This window comes from Chlamydomonas reinhardtii, chromosome 10 (genome assembly GCF_000002595.2).
Source record: "Chlamydomonas reinhardtii strain CC-503 cw92 mt+ chromosome 10, whole genome shotgun sequence".
NCBI lineage: Eukaryota > Viridiplantae > Chlorophyta > Chlorophyceae > Chlamydomonadales > Chlamydomonadaceae > Chlamydomonas > Chlamydomonas reinhardtii.
The window spans coordinates 6100012-6114428 of NC_057013.1; the positions used below are offsets into that span (position 1 = coordinate 6100012).

A 14417-nucleotide genomic window follows, 5' to 3' on the forward strand; every position below is an offset into this window, starting at 1 on the left:
GGTCATTCTGAGTACCGTCTGTGCAGCCTCAAACCTCACAACGCAAAAGCATTGGGGTGCTAGTATTTCAGCACATTACGGGTGCCAACACGCCTTTCCTGTTGCCACACGAACTTTCCACGCGCAGCCCCAAGCGCGACCCTACGAGGGAACTGCCGATTGAGAGCTGAACATTATAGCTTCGTAGTAGTGCTAGCGCCGGCGTGGAGCACGGCCGCAAAAAGCAAACCGGGAATGCTTCGCTAACTGTAAAGCAGCCGGGCGGTGGCTGCGATGTGGTCCGACAACGGAATTGTAGAGTTCTGGGAGAACCAGCGCTACTGGGGCTTGACCTGGTGAGCAGGGAGGGTGCCTAGGTTCCCCATACCATTTTCGCGCGTCACCACCGCTCTGCTCCAAAATGCCATGCCCTCGTGCGCTGTGCATATGGACTGCAAAATTCAGTGCCCTAGGATCTAGGATAGGCCAGATGGCCAAGAAAATGACCACTGCTTGCGAGCCAGTTTCGCGGTGACACTCGTCGGCCTGCTCCTCTGCCAGCTCCGGCTGTTGGCGAGCATATTATGAACCGCCCCATCAAGGGCATGACCGTGCCCAGACTCGGCCGCGCCGAACGCCTCGACTGCGTGTTGACGCAGCTGCTGCTAACTTTACCCTCGGCTGTCACTCGCCACTTTGCAGGGGAGTGCCGCTGCTGCCGTTTGACTGGCCGGCCTTCAGCGATGCGCATGGAAATACCGTGCAGCTCCCGCGTGGGCCGCCCGAGCGCGAGGGGGAGCGCGGCTGGTTTGTGGTGCGCACGCCAGCGACGGACGAGGAGGGGTGGCGGTACAGGTGAGAGCCTGTCGTACGGGGAAGCGGCGTGGCACACGGGTGGGTGCACCCACGGGATGCCTACACCCGCTAGCACTGGCCCACACACCGAGCAGTCACCACAGCGTAATCGCAATGGCCGCCCCTTCAGTGGTCTGTAATGCACCTTGTCCCCCTTTAGCCCCGCTCCCAAAGCCGCTGCACCCTGCCACCAAACTCCTCCCACGACTTCCTCCTCTGCACCACCATCACCGCCGCCCCACCACCACCATGCCACCATGCAGCACGGTGTTTTCCAAATTGGACACGCCACGCCCCGGCGGCCGAGCCTCCAAACGCTCCTCCGACTACGTGCGAAGCCGGCTGTGGCGCAAACTGAGTGCCAGCCTCACAGCCGCCGGCGCCCCGGCGCCCCTGGGACTGCAGCAGCAGCACCACCACCAACAACAACAACAGGCAGGGCAGGCGCAGCTTGGGCTGCAGCAGGCGGCAGGAGAGGTAGGGCCGGTCCGTGGGAGGGGTCGTGTGGGGCGCGGGGTCCCTGGGCGTGGGCGAAGTGGGTCGGGCAGGATTTGGCTGCAGCAGGCCGTGGGGGCCGTGAAATGGTGTGTCACCCCTGGCTGCAATGCTTTTAGCTGTAGCAATGGCGCGGGTCTGGATGCCAGCGTCTTTTGTCCGTGCGACTTGCAAGGATGTGCACATGGAACTTGCAGGAGATGAGGCCGTTGGGCGCGTCGCTACAGGCGGCTGCGGGGGCGCCGGGGACGGCAGGAGCAACAGCAGCAGCAGCGGAGGCGGCGGCAGCGGTGCCAGGCAGCGGCACACGCGGCATCCCCGCGGCAGCGGACCTTCCAGCGATTGCCACCTCGGGCGCCGCGGGCGTGGCGGCCGCAGCAGCCTCCGCGCCGTCGCTCATGGCTGGTCGTGGCGGCGGCGGGTCGGGCGGCGCCGCCACCGGATCTGGTGCCGGTGGTGGCGGCGGCGGCGGGCGGTCCGGCACGCCTCAGCTGCATCCGGAAGCGGAGCGGATTCTAATGTCGGCCGTAGCAGCGTACGGCATTAGTAAGGGCGCCACCCTGGGTGGCGGCCCTGTCGGCGGCGGCAGAGGCGGCGCCGGCGGCGGCGGGGGTGGCGGCGGGTCCCTTGTCGGCAGTGCGCTGCCAAAGCCGAGCCTGTTTAAGCTCTGGCAGCTGTTCATGGAGCTCTGGAATGATGCGTGCGCGCGGCACGGCATGCGGCGGTTGGTGCCGTTGGATCCGTTGGGGCTGTACGTGGCGGCGCGCCGCCACCGCGAGCTGCTGGCGCGGCTGCGGCGGGCGCAGCTGGCGACGGGGCGGCTGGTGGCGGCGGCGCCGGTGGCGACGGAGGTGGAGCCCGATGTGCTGGATGAGGCGCCGGAGGCGGCGGCGGCGCAGCAGCAGGCGGCGGCGGTGGCCGTGGCGACGGCAGTAGAGCAGGTGGCGACGGGCGTGGATGTTGGCGGTGGCGCGGCGGCGGTGCCGCCGACAGCAGCGACGGGCGCGGAGCGGGAGGCAGCGGCGGCGGGCGTGGAGGCGGCGGCGGCGGCCGCAGCGTCCCTGGCGCATTACCACCGCTCGCCTACGGTGGGCGAGGCGCCGACGGGAGCGGCAATCATGCAGCCGGCGGCGCCGCAGCGGGCGACGCTGCACCGCAGCCGCACCAGCGGCGGCGGCGGACCTGCCGCCACCGGCGGAGCCGGTCGCGCTGGCGGCGGCTGCGCCGCCGCCAATGGTGTGGAGCTGTCTGCCCCCAGCATGTCTTTCCTGGATGACCCAGATCGCCGCACCGCCTCCATCACACGCCCGCCATCCGTCCTGGCCGCCGCGCGCGCCCGCGCGGTGGCGGCCGCCGCTGCAGGCGGCAGCGGCGACGGCGGCGGCGGCGGCGCCCTGGCGTCGCTGGCGGAGGCCGGCGATGGCAACGTCGACGGCGACGTCGATGTTGCTGGAGGTGATGGTGGGGGTGGCTCGGAGGAGGCGGGTGCGGACCTGGAGGTGGAGCTGCCGGCAGATGCGGGTCTGCTGCCGGACCTGTCGCACCCGGCCACGCTGCTGACCGAGCTGGTCACCGCCACCAACTACTCGCGCGCGGCGTATGGATACGCCATGGCGGCGGGTGGGTGGGGGGACCAGGGTCGGGTGGGTGTGGGGGCCAGGGTCGGGTGGGTGTGGGGCTAGGGATGGGTGGTTAGGGGCTGGGCAGGAGGATGGACATGCGTGGAAGCGGACGGGCACTGCGGGGAGGCGGCATGAGTATGCTCAGGGGCCACAGGCGAGAGCGTGGGGCCAATATTTCATTGCATCATGGGACTTACAGTGACGCCAACACACGCATATGTAACAAACACACCTCCTGCCCCCTCCTGCCCTACCGCCTCAGGCCACCTTACGTCCGTCACCAAGCTCATCGCCATGCTGGGCTCCTCCGCGCACTTCAACCCCATCACCGGGGCCAGCGCGGAGGCCAACCTGGAGGCCATACACCTGTTCACAGGTGCGGAGGGGGGTTGCCGCGGGGCGTAGGGGTGGGCGCAGGGGCTGGGGTGGGCGGGGAAGGTGATAGGTGGTGTGTGTTTGCAGTACCGTGCACGCGGGATGCGGAGGGCAAGCGTGCGGCCGCCCGTGCGTGGGCCGTGTAGCACAAGCCTCGGCACAACGTAAGCCTAGGGTATCTGGTCACCGCGCCGCCACCTCACACTCTTACGCGCCGGCCTTCCTGTGTGCCGGCCTGCCTGTCTGCCTCTCGCGAGTATTTTCCACGACGCCCACGGCGCTGCCCTTCCCCGTCTGCCCGTGCAGGCATCCCAGTGGAGGACGTGGTGATGGCGGAGTGGCGCTCCGCCGTGTTCCGGCCCTGCCACTATCTGGCGGTGGACCGGCGGCGGCGGCGGCTGGTGCTGGCGGTGCGCGGCAGCCTGGAGCTGTCGGACATCGCCACAGACCTCACGGCCAGGTGGGTGGCGGCAGGCAGGGAGGCAGGCAGGCAGGCAAGGTGGAGTGGTCGGCCTCAGCCCGTGGTATGTACGCAGCAGGCGCAGCCCAAAGCACACGTCCCACCTCGCTGCGGCGAGAACCGCAGACTCGTACGCCTGGCACCCAGCTGCCCTTTGATTGCCACCTGAACTCTCACGCGCACACGCATGCTCACAATGATTACTTGTGACCCCAAACAGGCCCATCGAGTACGACTTCGGTGGCGGCATGGTGGGCCACGTGCACCAGGGCCTCATGAGCGCCGCGTCGTACGTGCAGGTACGTAGGGTGCGTGCCGAGGAGGTACGGCGGATGTACGGCGGTTGTATGGCGGTTGTCCGTCATGTGCGCGCGCGCAAGTGCCTCCAGCCGAGCTCACGAGTTCACCATCAATCGGCATGCCGTTACTCCGACGCTGACGTCATTTTTGTGTGTGTGTGTGTGTGTGTGTGTGTGTGTTCTGCCTGTTACCGTCGCAGCTCAACACGGCGGCGGCGCTGCGCAGTGCGGCGGAGCGCTTCCCCGGCTGGCCGCTGCTGGTCACAGGTGGGAGCACAGGCGGCGCGGCTATGCAGCACCGGTAGTGTCGTGTGGTCACATCCACCCACCGTGCGCCTCCAGACATGACACAACCGAACCCGGGCAAGACAGACACCAGCAACTAGCTTACCTTACCCTGTCCACCTACCTATCTACCCCTCCGATTCCACTCAAGTCTAAATCCAATTCGGACTCTAATCTCCCCCTCCCCCAACCAGGCCACTCGCTGGGCGCGGGCGTGGCGGCGCTGTTGACGCTGCTGCTGCGCCAGCCCGGCCGCCCGCTCTCGGCGCCCGCCGCCGTGCCCGTGGTGCACTGCCTGGCCATCGCGCCGCCCGCGGTGCTGTCTGCGAACCTGGCGGAAGCTGCCCGCAGCTGCATCGTCAGCACGGTCAACGCCGGCGACTTCGTGGCGCGGCTGAGCTGCTACAGCGTTGACCGGGCGCTGCTCGAGCTGGTGCAGGTGAGGGGAGAGCTTCGAGGGAAGCTGGCAGGAGCTGCGGTGCGTAGTCGGTTGACAGCCAGAACAAATTCAGTCCACATAGGACAGGGTTGCTGCTTGCTAGTGCGGTGAGGATCGAGCCGGTCCGGTCCGGCGGCGTTTCGCGAGCACGCCTTGCAGCGCCTCCGCTGCAATAATTCTCACACCACACCTCCAACCCCGCAGGCCAGCCCCGCCGCCGCCATGGCGGACAGCCTGCTCCAGTCCACCGGCGCCACCTGGGCCGCCATACAGCAGCGGCTGGCGGCGCTTGGCGGCGGGGGAGGAGGCGGAGGCGGCAACGGCGGGGGAGGGCTGCTGGGCTGGGGCGGTCAGGGCGGCGACGCCTCCGCGCCGGTGAGTTGGGTCACTTGTTATGTAGGCGTCGTCCGACCTGGTCATGGCGGGGGGTAGCCATTCATAAAAAGACGTGTTTACACGGAGAGTGGCTTTATGCTGGTCACAGCTGGCTATGCCTGAACAACCGTTCCAGGCCATGTCCCTGGATATTCCTGCTAACTTATCATCACACGTACCGCGGATCCGCGTTGAAATATATGCTACTTTCACAGAACCTTCGGGCGCTAGGCGGCGGCGCAGGCGGCAGCGGAATGGGCATGGGCATGGAGGTTGAGCTCGTGACTGCGAGCGCCAGTGCCGGGCTCAAGCAGATACCGCTGCTCACAGCCGCAGAGCAGCAGCAGCGGGCGGCGCGGGCGCAGCAGCAGCCCCACCACCCGCACCACGGCCACCACTACTCGGACACAGCCGGCGCCGCGCACGCGCAGCACCACCACCACCACCATCACCACGGCCATCAACACCAGCACGGCCGGGGTCAGCACGGCGGCGCCGGCGGTGGCGGCGACCCGGCGCCGGTCATTGGCAGTGCGCCCAGCGCCGCCGGTGTGGGTACCGGCGGCGGGGGCGGCTTGTTCAGTGGGCAACTGACCGCCGCCTACACGCGCGCCGCGCAGCAGCAGCACCACACCACAAGCGTGCACGTGCACGCACACCACAGCCAGCACCAGCACCAGCACCACCCGCCGTCGCAGCAGCAGCGGGTTGACGCTGTGGCAGCGCTGGCCGCTGCCACCGATGCCGCTGCCGCCGCCATCGCCGGCACGGCTGCAGCGGCGGGTGACGAGGACGAGGAGCGGCGATCGGCGAGTATGCGGAGCGTGGCGATGGAGGAGGCGGTTGCGGCGGTTGGCGATCCAGCGGATGACATAATGTCGTACCACTCCGCCGCCAGCATGCATGACTCATACATCAGCGCCGCCAGCAGCCCCGGCTACAGCTCCATGAGCATTAGCACGTTTCCATCGTTGACGCCAACCGCCTTTAGCAATGGTAACGGTTACAGCCTGCCCGGCCTCGGCGGCGGGGGTGGCAGTGGCGGCGGCGGCGGTTTTGGGCCGTTTGGAGGCGCGGCAGCCGCCGAGCGCGCAGCAGGCGGCGGCGATGACGGTGACGACTTCGGCTTGGGTGTTAGTGGTGGTCACGACGACGGGTTCCTGTACCGGGCCACGCACCCTACCGCGCCGCCGCCGGGCGCCAAAGCGGCGGCGGTGGCGGCGGCCGAGGGCCGCGTGCGGCAGCAGCAGCCGCAGCATTCACAGCCGGATGTGGGGTTGGGGCTGCAGCCGGCGCCTGCCTCTGCCCGCCTGGAGGAGGGCGGCCGGTCGGGTCCTGCGCCCGAGGACCAGGTCGCGCACCCGCTGTCGCCGGGGCCGCACGCCCGGGGGCAGCAGCAGCAACAGCTGCGGCAGCGGGAGGCAGGCGAAGCCGAGGACGACGATGAGGATGAGCAGTTCAGGGACCGGGAGGGGGCGCCCCTGGCACACGGACACGGCTCGGCGGCGGGGCTGGCCGCCGCGGCCGCCGCGGCGGCGGTGGGCGGCGTGCCCTACGCCCACCACCACCACAACCATAGCCACAACCAAAACCACCAGGCTGGCTCTGAAGGACGGGCGCAGGAGCGCCCGCCGTACCAGCTGGCAGGCGGATCGGCCTCAGCGGCTCGGGCCATTCCCGCCGGCGTCGGCCACAACCTCCCATGCGCGGGGGCAGCGGCGGGGCCGTCCACGCCTCCGCGCCACGTGACCAGCAGCAGCCATGGGCAGCAGGAACACGCACACGCGGTCGACGGCGCGGGTCGCTATGCTGCTATGACGCCGCCATCCAAGTCCCCTGCCTATGCCCACGCGCACGGGGCTGCACAGGGACCCGCAACGGCCGGGCGCCTTCCGCCGCCTTCGCCGGAGGAGCTGCCGCCGCCGCCGCTGAGCCTGCGCCGCAGCAGCGATCCGCTGGCGGCGCGGTTGGCGGCGGGGGAGCTCTCCCGACGCGCATCGCCGTTTGGTGCCGCCGGCGTCACGGCTGGTCGTGGCCGCGGTTCGTACGATGATGCTGATGAGGATGGCGACGAGTCGGATGACGAGGAGGATGAGGCGGACATTGTGGCGGAGGCAATGAACTGCATGCGGCGGCCGCCGCGGCGGCGGCGGCGCAGCCTGGCGGCGGCGGCGGAGCGCCGTCGCCGCAACGCGGCACTACGGGAGCACGACGGTGCTGGCGGCGGCGGCCGCGTCACCGTTGGCAGCGAGGGTGCCGACGGGCTGCTAAGCTGGGAGGCTTTGAGTCAGAAGCTCATGACCTCATGGTTTGGGCAGGGCTTCTTCGATGAGGAGGAGGAGGGGCATCACGATGATCAGGACGATTACCAGCGGGACGCAGAGGCGGCGGCGGTGGCGGCTGGCGACGCGGCGCGCAATGGCGGCGGCGGCGGCAACGGCGGCGGTACCGGGTTTGGCAGCTGGCTCGCGGCGATGGCGGGTGCTCCCGCCGCTCTGGCATCACGCATGAGTAACCCTGGCGCTGCCGCTGGCGGAGAGCTGCCGCCAGCGGCGACGGCGGCAGCCGGTGGCGGCAGCATCAGCACCAGCCGCCTCACCTCGTGGTGGCCGGGTCTAGAGGAGCCGCCGGGGCCGCACTGCCCCTCCGCCATCGACGCCGCCGCCGGCGTTGGGCTGCGGGGTAAGTACGGAGCCCTGCCGCCGCCGCAGTCGGGCCCCGGGGCGTGGCTGTTCGGGCCGTCGGTGCAGCCGCCGCCGCAGGAGGGCGGCGCGTCGCGGAGCGCACAGCGGCAGCGGGCGCCGCAGAGAGCAGGCGGAGGAGGCGCCGCAGGATTCGGGGCCGGGGGCGGGGAGGCAAGCGGCATGGAGGGCGCGAGCGGCAGCAGTGCACAAGGCTCGGGCCGCGGTGGCGGCGGCGGCGGCGGTGGCGGCCTTCACCGGCCCAGCCGCAGCATGCCGGACGTGCTGGGCATGGAGCTGGATCTGGATCCCGACTTCCGGCTGGAGATGGATCCAGAATCCGCGCTGGATCCAGACGACGCCGGCGATGCTGGATCCATGCCGCAGCGCTCCAAGCCCTCCGACCGACTGGATGCCAAACACCAGTACGCGCGCGCGGTGCAGCGGCGCCACCAGCGGGCGGCCCACACCGCTGGCACCAATCATACCAACAGCAATATCGGCAGCAACAACGGCGGCAGTGGCGCGGCGGCTGGCGCCGCCGGCGCCGCCGGCGCGGGCGAGGCCCCGCACTACCTGCACTCGGCGCACAAGGAGCTGTACCCGCCGGGCCGTGTGCTGTGGATGGTGGTGGATGAGGAGGACGCAGCGCCGGCCGAGGTGCGCGCAGCGCTGCGGCAGCAGCAGCAGCAGCAGCAGGCTAGCGGTACCGGCACCGGCGCGGGCGCGGGCGGCGCTGCAGCCGCAGCGGCTTCGCCTCCTCCTACCGCGCCGGCGGCATCCAGGTCGGCCCGCACGCCACCTTTATCGCCGTCAGGCGGCCCGAGTGCGGCAGGCGCGGGCTCAACCGTACCGTCGGCCCAGATGCAACGGAGTAGCTCGCAGCCGCAGCCCCACCAGCCCCAGCAGCAGCAGCAGTGTAGCCTGCTGGACCTGTCGCTGGTGTCAGACCTGGTCAGCAGCTTGGTGACGCCGGCCGTGCCCGGTGCCGGTGCCGCCGGCGGACCCGCACAGCAACAGCAGCCGGCCAGCCGCTCAGGCAGTGGCGGAGGCAGCGCGGGTGCTGGCGCTGGTGCTGGCGCTGGCGCTGGTGCTGGCGCGTGCGCTGGTGCTGGTGCGGGCGCTGGTGCTGGCGTGTGCGCTGGTGTGGGCGCTGGCAGCCCACCCAAGCCGCCACAGCCGACAGGGTTAGCGGCGCCCGGTGTGGCACAGCATCCATCGTCACCGGGCGGCGGCGGCAGCAGCGGGAGCGGTGGCAGCGGTGGCGCGGCGGCGGAGGCCAAGACGCCCTCGCCTGGCAGCAAGCGCCAGCGTGTCAGCTTCACTGGGACCGCGGAGGACAACGCCGTGGCAGCTGCGCCGCCGCCTGGCGATGAAGCAGCCAGTGGCGGCGGCGGCGGCGGCAGTGCGCCGGCCAGCGCTGCGCGCGGTGGCGGCGGCACCGCCAGGCCACCGCTACCGCCACAGGTGGTCTCACCCTTCCACGCGGCCGCAAGCGGCCCCACCATTGGCGCAGGCCTGCCTCCCTCGTCCCCTCCTCAGGCGGCAGCCGGCGCGACAGCGGGCGGTGGCAGCGCTGCCGCAGCCATTGCGGCCGCCGGCGCGTACCTTGACACCGCGATGGCGACGGGTGCCGCCAGCTCCTCACCTCAGGCCGGCTTCTCGGCGCGCGTCCGCGACAGCCTTAAGCGGATCAAGAGCGGCATGGAGACCATGCTGCGGCAGGCGCCCAGCCTTCCTAACGTGCCCTCGGTCAGCAACATCCTGGCGGCAGCAGGCGGCGGCGGCGGCCTGGGGGCGGTGGGCCTGGGCGATGAGGACGACGACGTATCGGGGCATGGCAGCAGCGTGCACGGCGGCGGCGGCGGCGGCCTGGGTTCACGCCGCCCTAGTGACGCCGGAGGCGGCGGCGGCGGTGGTGCCGGCGGTGCCTTCGGCTCGTCGTCGTCGCTGGGTGCGGTGTTTGGTCGCATGGCGGGGAGCAGCAACGGCGCCGCAGGCGCCGGCGGCAATGGCGGCGCCAATGGCGGTGGCGGCGCCGCCAATGGTGGCGGGCAGTGGCTTTACCTGGTGGAGGCTGACCGGGAGGTGTTTGAGAGCATGGCGCTCATTCCCTCTTGTGTCACCGACCACCTACCCGACGCCTACTTCCAGCGGCTGAGGCAGCTAGCCAAGGGCAACGCCATGGCACCGGCGCTGGGGCAGCGCGTGCTGCGGCAGGCGGGGCCCGCGCCGCCACAGCAGCAGGAGCAGCAGCAGCGGCAGCAGCAGGGGCAGCAACAGGGGCAACAAGAGCAGCAGCAGGGAGCAGGAGCAGTAGGAATGTAGGCAAGCTGGCAGTGGTGCGATTAGGTAGGGGCTTAAGGAACGGGGGGCCGTGTGTATCGTGGTGTAGTGTTTGGTGTAGTTGGCAAGTGTGGTGGGGCCACGCACGGCGGCGGACTGTGGGGCAAGCAGCGCGAGGCACCGACTCACTGGGTCCGAGGGCAGCACGTTCCTTCCCGGTGGCGAGTAGGAGTGAACGAGGCAGCGTAGCCATGTGGGTGCTCACAGATTGCGTCGGTGCGCTGTGCTTGCGTTATGCTAGTTCACCTTTCGTGGGTGGTGGCCGGCCTGGAAACGAACAATGCATTGCACGCCAATGATCACGTTAACAGATAGTAGCTTGCCGCTGTGCACGTGTACCGTATGGCTGTTACTAATGGCTAGGAAAGGACGTGTGTGCGCGACGGAGCTTCCGCAAGCTTCTAGCAACGGCCCCTAGCAAATTGCGCACAGGCAGGTCAGGGGCCGGTCACGCGGAGTTCAGCAGGCAGTCAGCTTGCGGGGTGTGGGGTGAACCGCAACCGGCACTGGTGGGTCAGGCAACTGAGGCAGGCGACGTGCATGCAAGTGTGCCATGCCGCGTGGCGTGCCGCCAAGGAGCGACGCGCCGACGCTGTGGGAACCCAGAAGCGGACTCGGGCATGCTAGTGATGGAACATGGCAAGGGGCAGGAAAGCGTAGTCCCGATGTGTGTGGTTCCCACCCGTGCCCACATAAATGCGTAGCAAGAAGGGACAAGGCATTGGTGCGTCGTTCGCGCGCTGTTACTGTACCGACGGTAGCTGGCAGGATGTGTCGATGTTTTGCTGACGCGCATTCCTCACGCTCCGGGCGCCCGGCCAAGGCGATAGCACCACACAGACTCAATGCGACGCCACACCGCGCGGATAGCATAGCCGATGCGCACCTGCAGGCAGTCGACCGGCGTCCACGGATGAGCTGTGTAGACGAGCACTAGCGTAATGCAACGGCGTGCAGCAAAACAATGGCCGGGCGACAGTGTGACAAGCAGGGGCAAGAACAAGGCGAAGCAAAGCAGAAGAGGGGCCCGAATGTGTACGACAATTGTGGCGGGCAGGCCGAATGCGGTGCAACACGCCAACAACACAACCGGAGGTGAGGAAGCGTTGCTGATGGTGAGGATAGGTGCTGCGACGTTCGGTAGGGGAGCTGTGGCCGCGCACTAGATGGGAGGAAGTATCCGAGGTGTTGTTTCCGAGGCATTGTTTGTGGCTGATGTTTGTGGCTGATTAAGAAAGAAGCAGAGTTTCGGCTGTGAGCGGCTGGCGAGGAGAGGCGGGGGCTGTTGCGTTTGGGAAGGCGGGCGGAAGGCCGCACACGCCGGGAGTCGGGCAGGCTGTAGATTTCGCTGAAGCTGCGTTTGAGAAGGGAGCCGAAGGGACAGCTGGGGTGGGACAGTTGGTGCGGGACAGCTGGAAGGGACAACTGGAAGGGACTACTGGAAGGGACAGCTGGGAGGGACATCTGGGAGGGGACAGCGGATGTGGGACGGCTGGGGTGGGACAGCTGGGGAGAGGCACGGGACAGCTAGCATGGGACGCTGGGTGGCTGCAGAGGCTGGCAGCGCTGGGGCTGGTACGTAGGTGGGTACTTGGGTACGCGGCTGGATGGAGCCCGGGCTCACGAAGAGCTCCCCGGTGGCATGACAGGAGGCGGCGTCTTAAAAGCATCAGCCCTGCGGCACGGGAGCGCGGAGAGGGGGCACGCGCACACACACAGGGCAAAACACAGCCAGGACGAAAAGCCCGCCAAGGATCCCGCCCACGCAGCCAACACGCGCCCGCCGCAAACAGGCACTCACACGCGCACACACAACCCACAAGACGGCCGAGAAGCCGGCGATCACGCACCGCACGCCCCACACACGGCCGGCGGGACAGCACACTCCCGAAAAGCAGCGCCCCTAACGCATGCTCGTGGTACGGTACTTGGGCGACGTGCAAACGTCAGCTCATGCTCGGGCATGCTAGTGGTACGGTACTTGGGCGACGTGCAAACGTCAGCTCATGCAGATGGAGGTTCACGTGTAGTGTGTAAACGGCCCAGAAGCGCGCGTATACAGCTATCGCATGGTTGCAGGGGATGCTGTTGTGCGCACCTGGTGCACGTGCCAGCCACCGTGCCTGCACGTGCTGCCAGCCTGCCACCACCACCACCACCACCACCACCATCTGGCATCAGCGGGCCCAGTCTGTGAGCCTGTGCTGCAGATGCGCTCGTATTCGTGAGGCCCTGCCGCCCTGGCAACAGCGTCACAAGATCATACTCAGGGCACCCCCATCACGCACACCCTTCTGACACTACTAGCCTGCCAGCAACTCTTCGGTACAGTCACTTGGGCGTTCGACCAGCCGCGAGCTCATGCCTTGCCGTCGCAACTTGGCGGTTGAATGCTGGGGTCTGGAATATGTTGCACAACACGCTGCACATTATCAGGTGTACGCGCACCCAGCCCCTTACCCTGTCCCATCGCACCCTTTCGGTATCTGAGCCCGAACGTTCAACTTACATACTCGCATGCTCGCATGTGTACTGATACACATCCATTCGGAGTCTGGGCATCAACGGCACCGGCAGACCGGCTCAACACACGCGCAGCTTCCATGCACAGGATTGTGCCGTCAAGAGCCTGTAGAGTCCCCCACCCTTGCTCACAGCAGTTGCGCCGGGTCCTCTGCCCCCTTCTCCGCTTATCCTTCTCGTCCGATTCTTGCCAGGGGTGCGCCACTGGACTCTCCCTGGCTTACCCTTACTGCTCCAGCTCCGCATCCGGCATTGCCCTTGCATGGGTGACAGCGGCAGCTGTGTGTGGCAACGGCACCCGCGCGCTCTGCTGCCCCCCCCCCGCAGGTCACTCCGTTTTCCATGAACGGCTGACCCCCCCAGTGGTCCGCTTTGAGTCACGACCACAGTCAACTTCACCAGTTCACCTCGACCGCCTCACCCCCTCCCGCACCCATGCCAGTGGTTGCCCGAACGGTAAACACGCTGACTTGTCCGCCAGCCGCCGTCGCAGCCTACCAGTCCACGCCGACACCACACGGCAGCCTGGACTGTGGGACAGCCTGGACTGTGGGGCAGCCTCCTCAGCCGCCTGCGATATCGGCTAGTGACGCCGCCACCAAGCCCACCAGCCCACCACCACGCTGCTGCCGCGGCCGCTGCCGCCGCCACCGGCCACGTGCTCGCCGCCTCAGCTGCCCATGATGCGAATGCTGAAGTAGCACACACAGATGACCAGCAGCGCTCCCTACAAGCATGTGTGAGAGGTGGAGCGAGACCAGTCGGCACGCAGACCGGTGGGTGCTGTGCGCGGGGCCCAGCCAGGAGCGGGGGGGGGGGCTTGCGGCGGCTACGGATTAGGCCGTGGGGTAAGGCCCTGACACACTGATACAGTCCGGAGGGAGGCTCACGACCGAGCTGCACACGACTCCGCCTCCAAGGAGCGGGTAGCAAGCCGCGACATGCAAAAGGGGCGTGCTGAGTCTACCGCACTAGTCTACCGGTGCGGACCCCCTTTGAGCCGCCTGCATGTTGACCTGTTGCCTGCAGCCCAGGCAGCTGCGTGCCACCCCCGGGCAGCCGCGCGCGCACCTCGGCCGACACGAGCCCTCGGTGGTAGCCCAAGAGGCCCATGCTGACGGTGAAGAAGGACCCGATGAACACCCTGCGACAACAACACGTGACACCGCAGCGCAACACACAGTCATACAACCTGCTTAGACAGTAGACACAATACCGCGCCTTGGCGTTTGCATGGCGTGCGCAGGAAAGGAAAGGCAGGCGAGGTGCCGGCTGCAGCCCTGGAGGACGCAACAGCAACAGGCCGCCCCCCAGCGCTCACCACCTCTTCCTGAACGAGAGCTCGTTCCAGCCCATGGTTCCGCGCTAGCTACTGTTTCCAAGGGTGGGTGCCCCGCCCAAGTGCCAGGAGGTGGCTCAGAGGGGGCCAGAAGGAGGGTTCCTCGAACGCGTTGACCTGCGGCGGCGTGCAGTCCCGGCGAGGGATGTTCGTGATACACAATAGCAAGTACCTATGCAAGCGCTCAGCTGTTCACTGGAAGCCGGCCCCAAGACTTTGTAGAGCAAACCTTAAGTTGCAGCGGTGCGCGCAACTCGCTCACTTTAACAATGATTCATCAATACGTTCACAGTAGTACCAGAAATTCAGTTGTCAGTCGCTATAAATGGAAGGAAGAGGCCAAG

At 68.0% G+C, this 14417-nt stretch overlaps 2 protein-coding genes across 2 annotated transcripts; one reads left to right on the plus strand and one right to left on the minus strand.

Annotated features, from left to right (window-relative positions):
- The first annotated feature begins 34 nt into the window (after window positions 1-34).
- CHLRE_10g463600v5 (uncharacterized protein) lies at window positions 35-12260 on the plus strand. Its single transcript, XM_043067203.1, has 11 exons — window positions 35-335; window positions 682-834; window positions 1098-1311; window positions 1527-2949; window positions 3214-3327; window positions 3633-3786; window positions 4007-4085; window positions 4286-4352; window positions 4565-4809; window positions 5014-5184; window positions 5400-12260. The coding sequence occupies exons 1-11, from the start codon at window positions 274-276 to the stop codon at window positions 10191-10193; spliced, it is 7476 nt and encodes a 2491-aa protein (XP_042920600.1). The 5' UTR covers window positions 35-273; the 3' UTR covers window positions 10194-12260.
- Window positions 12261-12270: 10 nt separating this feature from the next.
- CHLRE_10g463650v5 (uncharacterized protein) lies at window positions 12271-14414 on the minus strand. Its single transcript, XM_001698561.2, has 4 exons — window positions 14336-14414; window positions 14056-14190; window positions 13806-13878; window positions 12271-13461 (listed from the first exon to the last, which is right to left on the minus strand). The coding sequence occupies exons 2-4, from the start codon at window positions 14088-14090 to the stop codon at window positions 13405-13407; spliced, it is 165 nt and encodes a 54-aa protein (XP_001698613.1). The 5' UTR covers window positions 14091-14190; window positions 14336-14414; the 3' UTR covers window positions 12271-13404.
- Window positions 14415-14417: the final 3 nt, after the last annotated feature.

Coding starts and splice junctions, on each gene's coding strand:
- CHLRE_10g463600v5 (XM_043067203.1), top strand. CDS start 274: ATGTGGTCCGACAACGGAATTGTAGAGTTCTGGGAGAACCAGCGCTAC. Junction 336..681: donor CGCTACTGGGGCTTGACCTG/GTGAGCAGGGAG, acceptor GCCACTTTGCAG/GGGAGTGCCGCTGCTGCCGT. Junction 4,086..4,285: donor GCGCCGCGTCGTACGTGCAG/GTACGTAGGGTG, acceptor TTACCGTCGCAG/CTCAACACGGCGGCGGCGCT.
- CHLRE_10g463650v5 (XM_001698561.2), bottom strand. CDS start 14,090: ATGGGCTGGAACGAGCTCTCGTTCAGGAAGAGGTG. Junction 13,879..14,055: donor CTCTCGTTCAGGAAGAGGTG/GTGAGCGCTGGG, acceptor TTGTTGTCGCAG/GGTGTTCATCGGGTCCTTCT. Junction 13,462..13,805: donor GAGGGCTCGTGTCGGCCGAG/GTGCGCGCGCGG, acceptor ACATGCTTGTAG/GGAGCGCTGCTGGTCATCTG.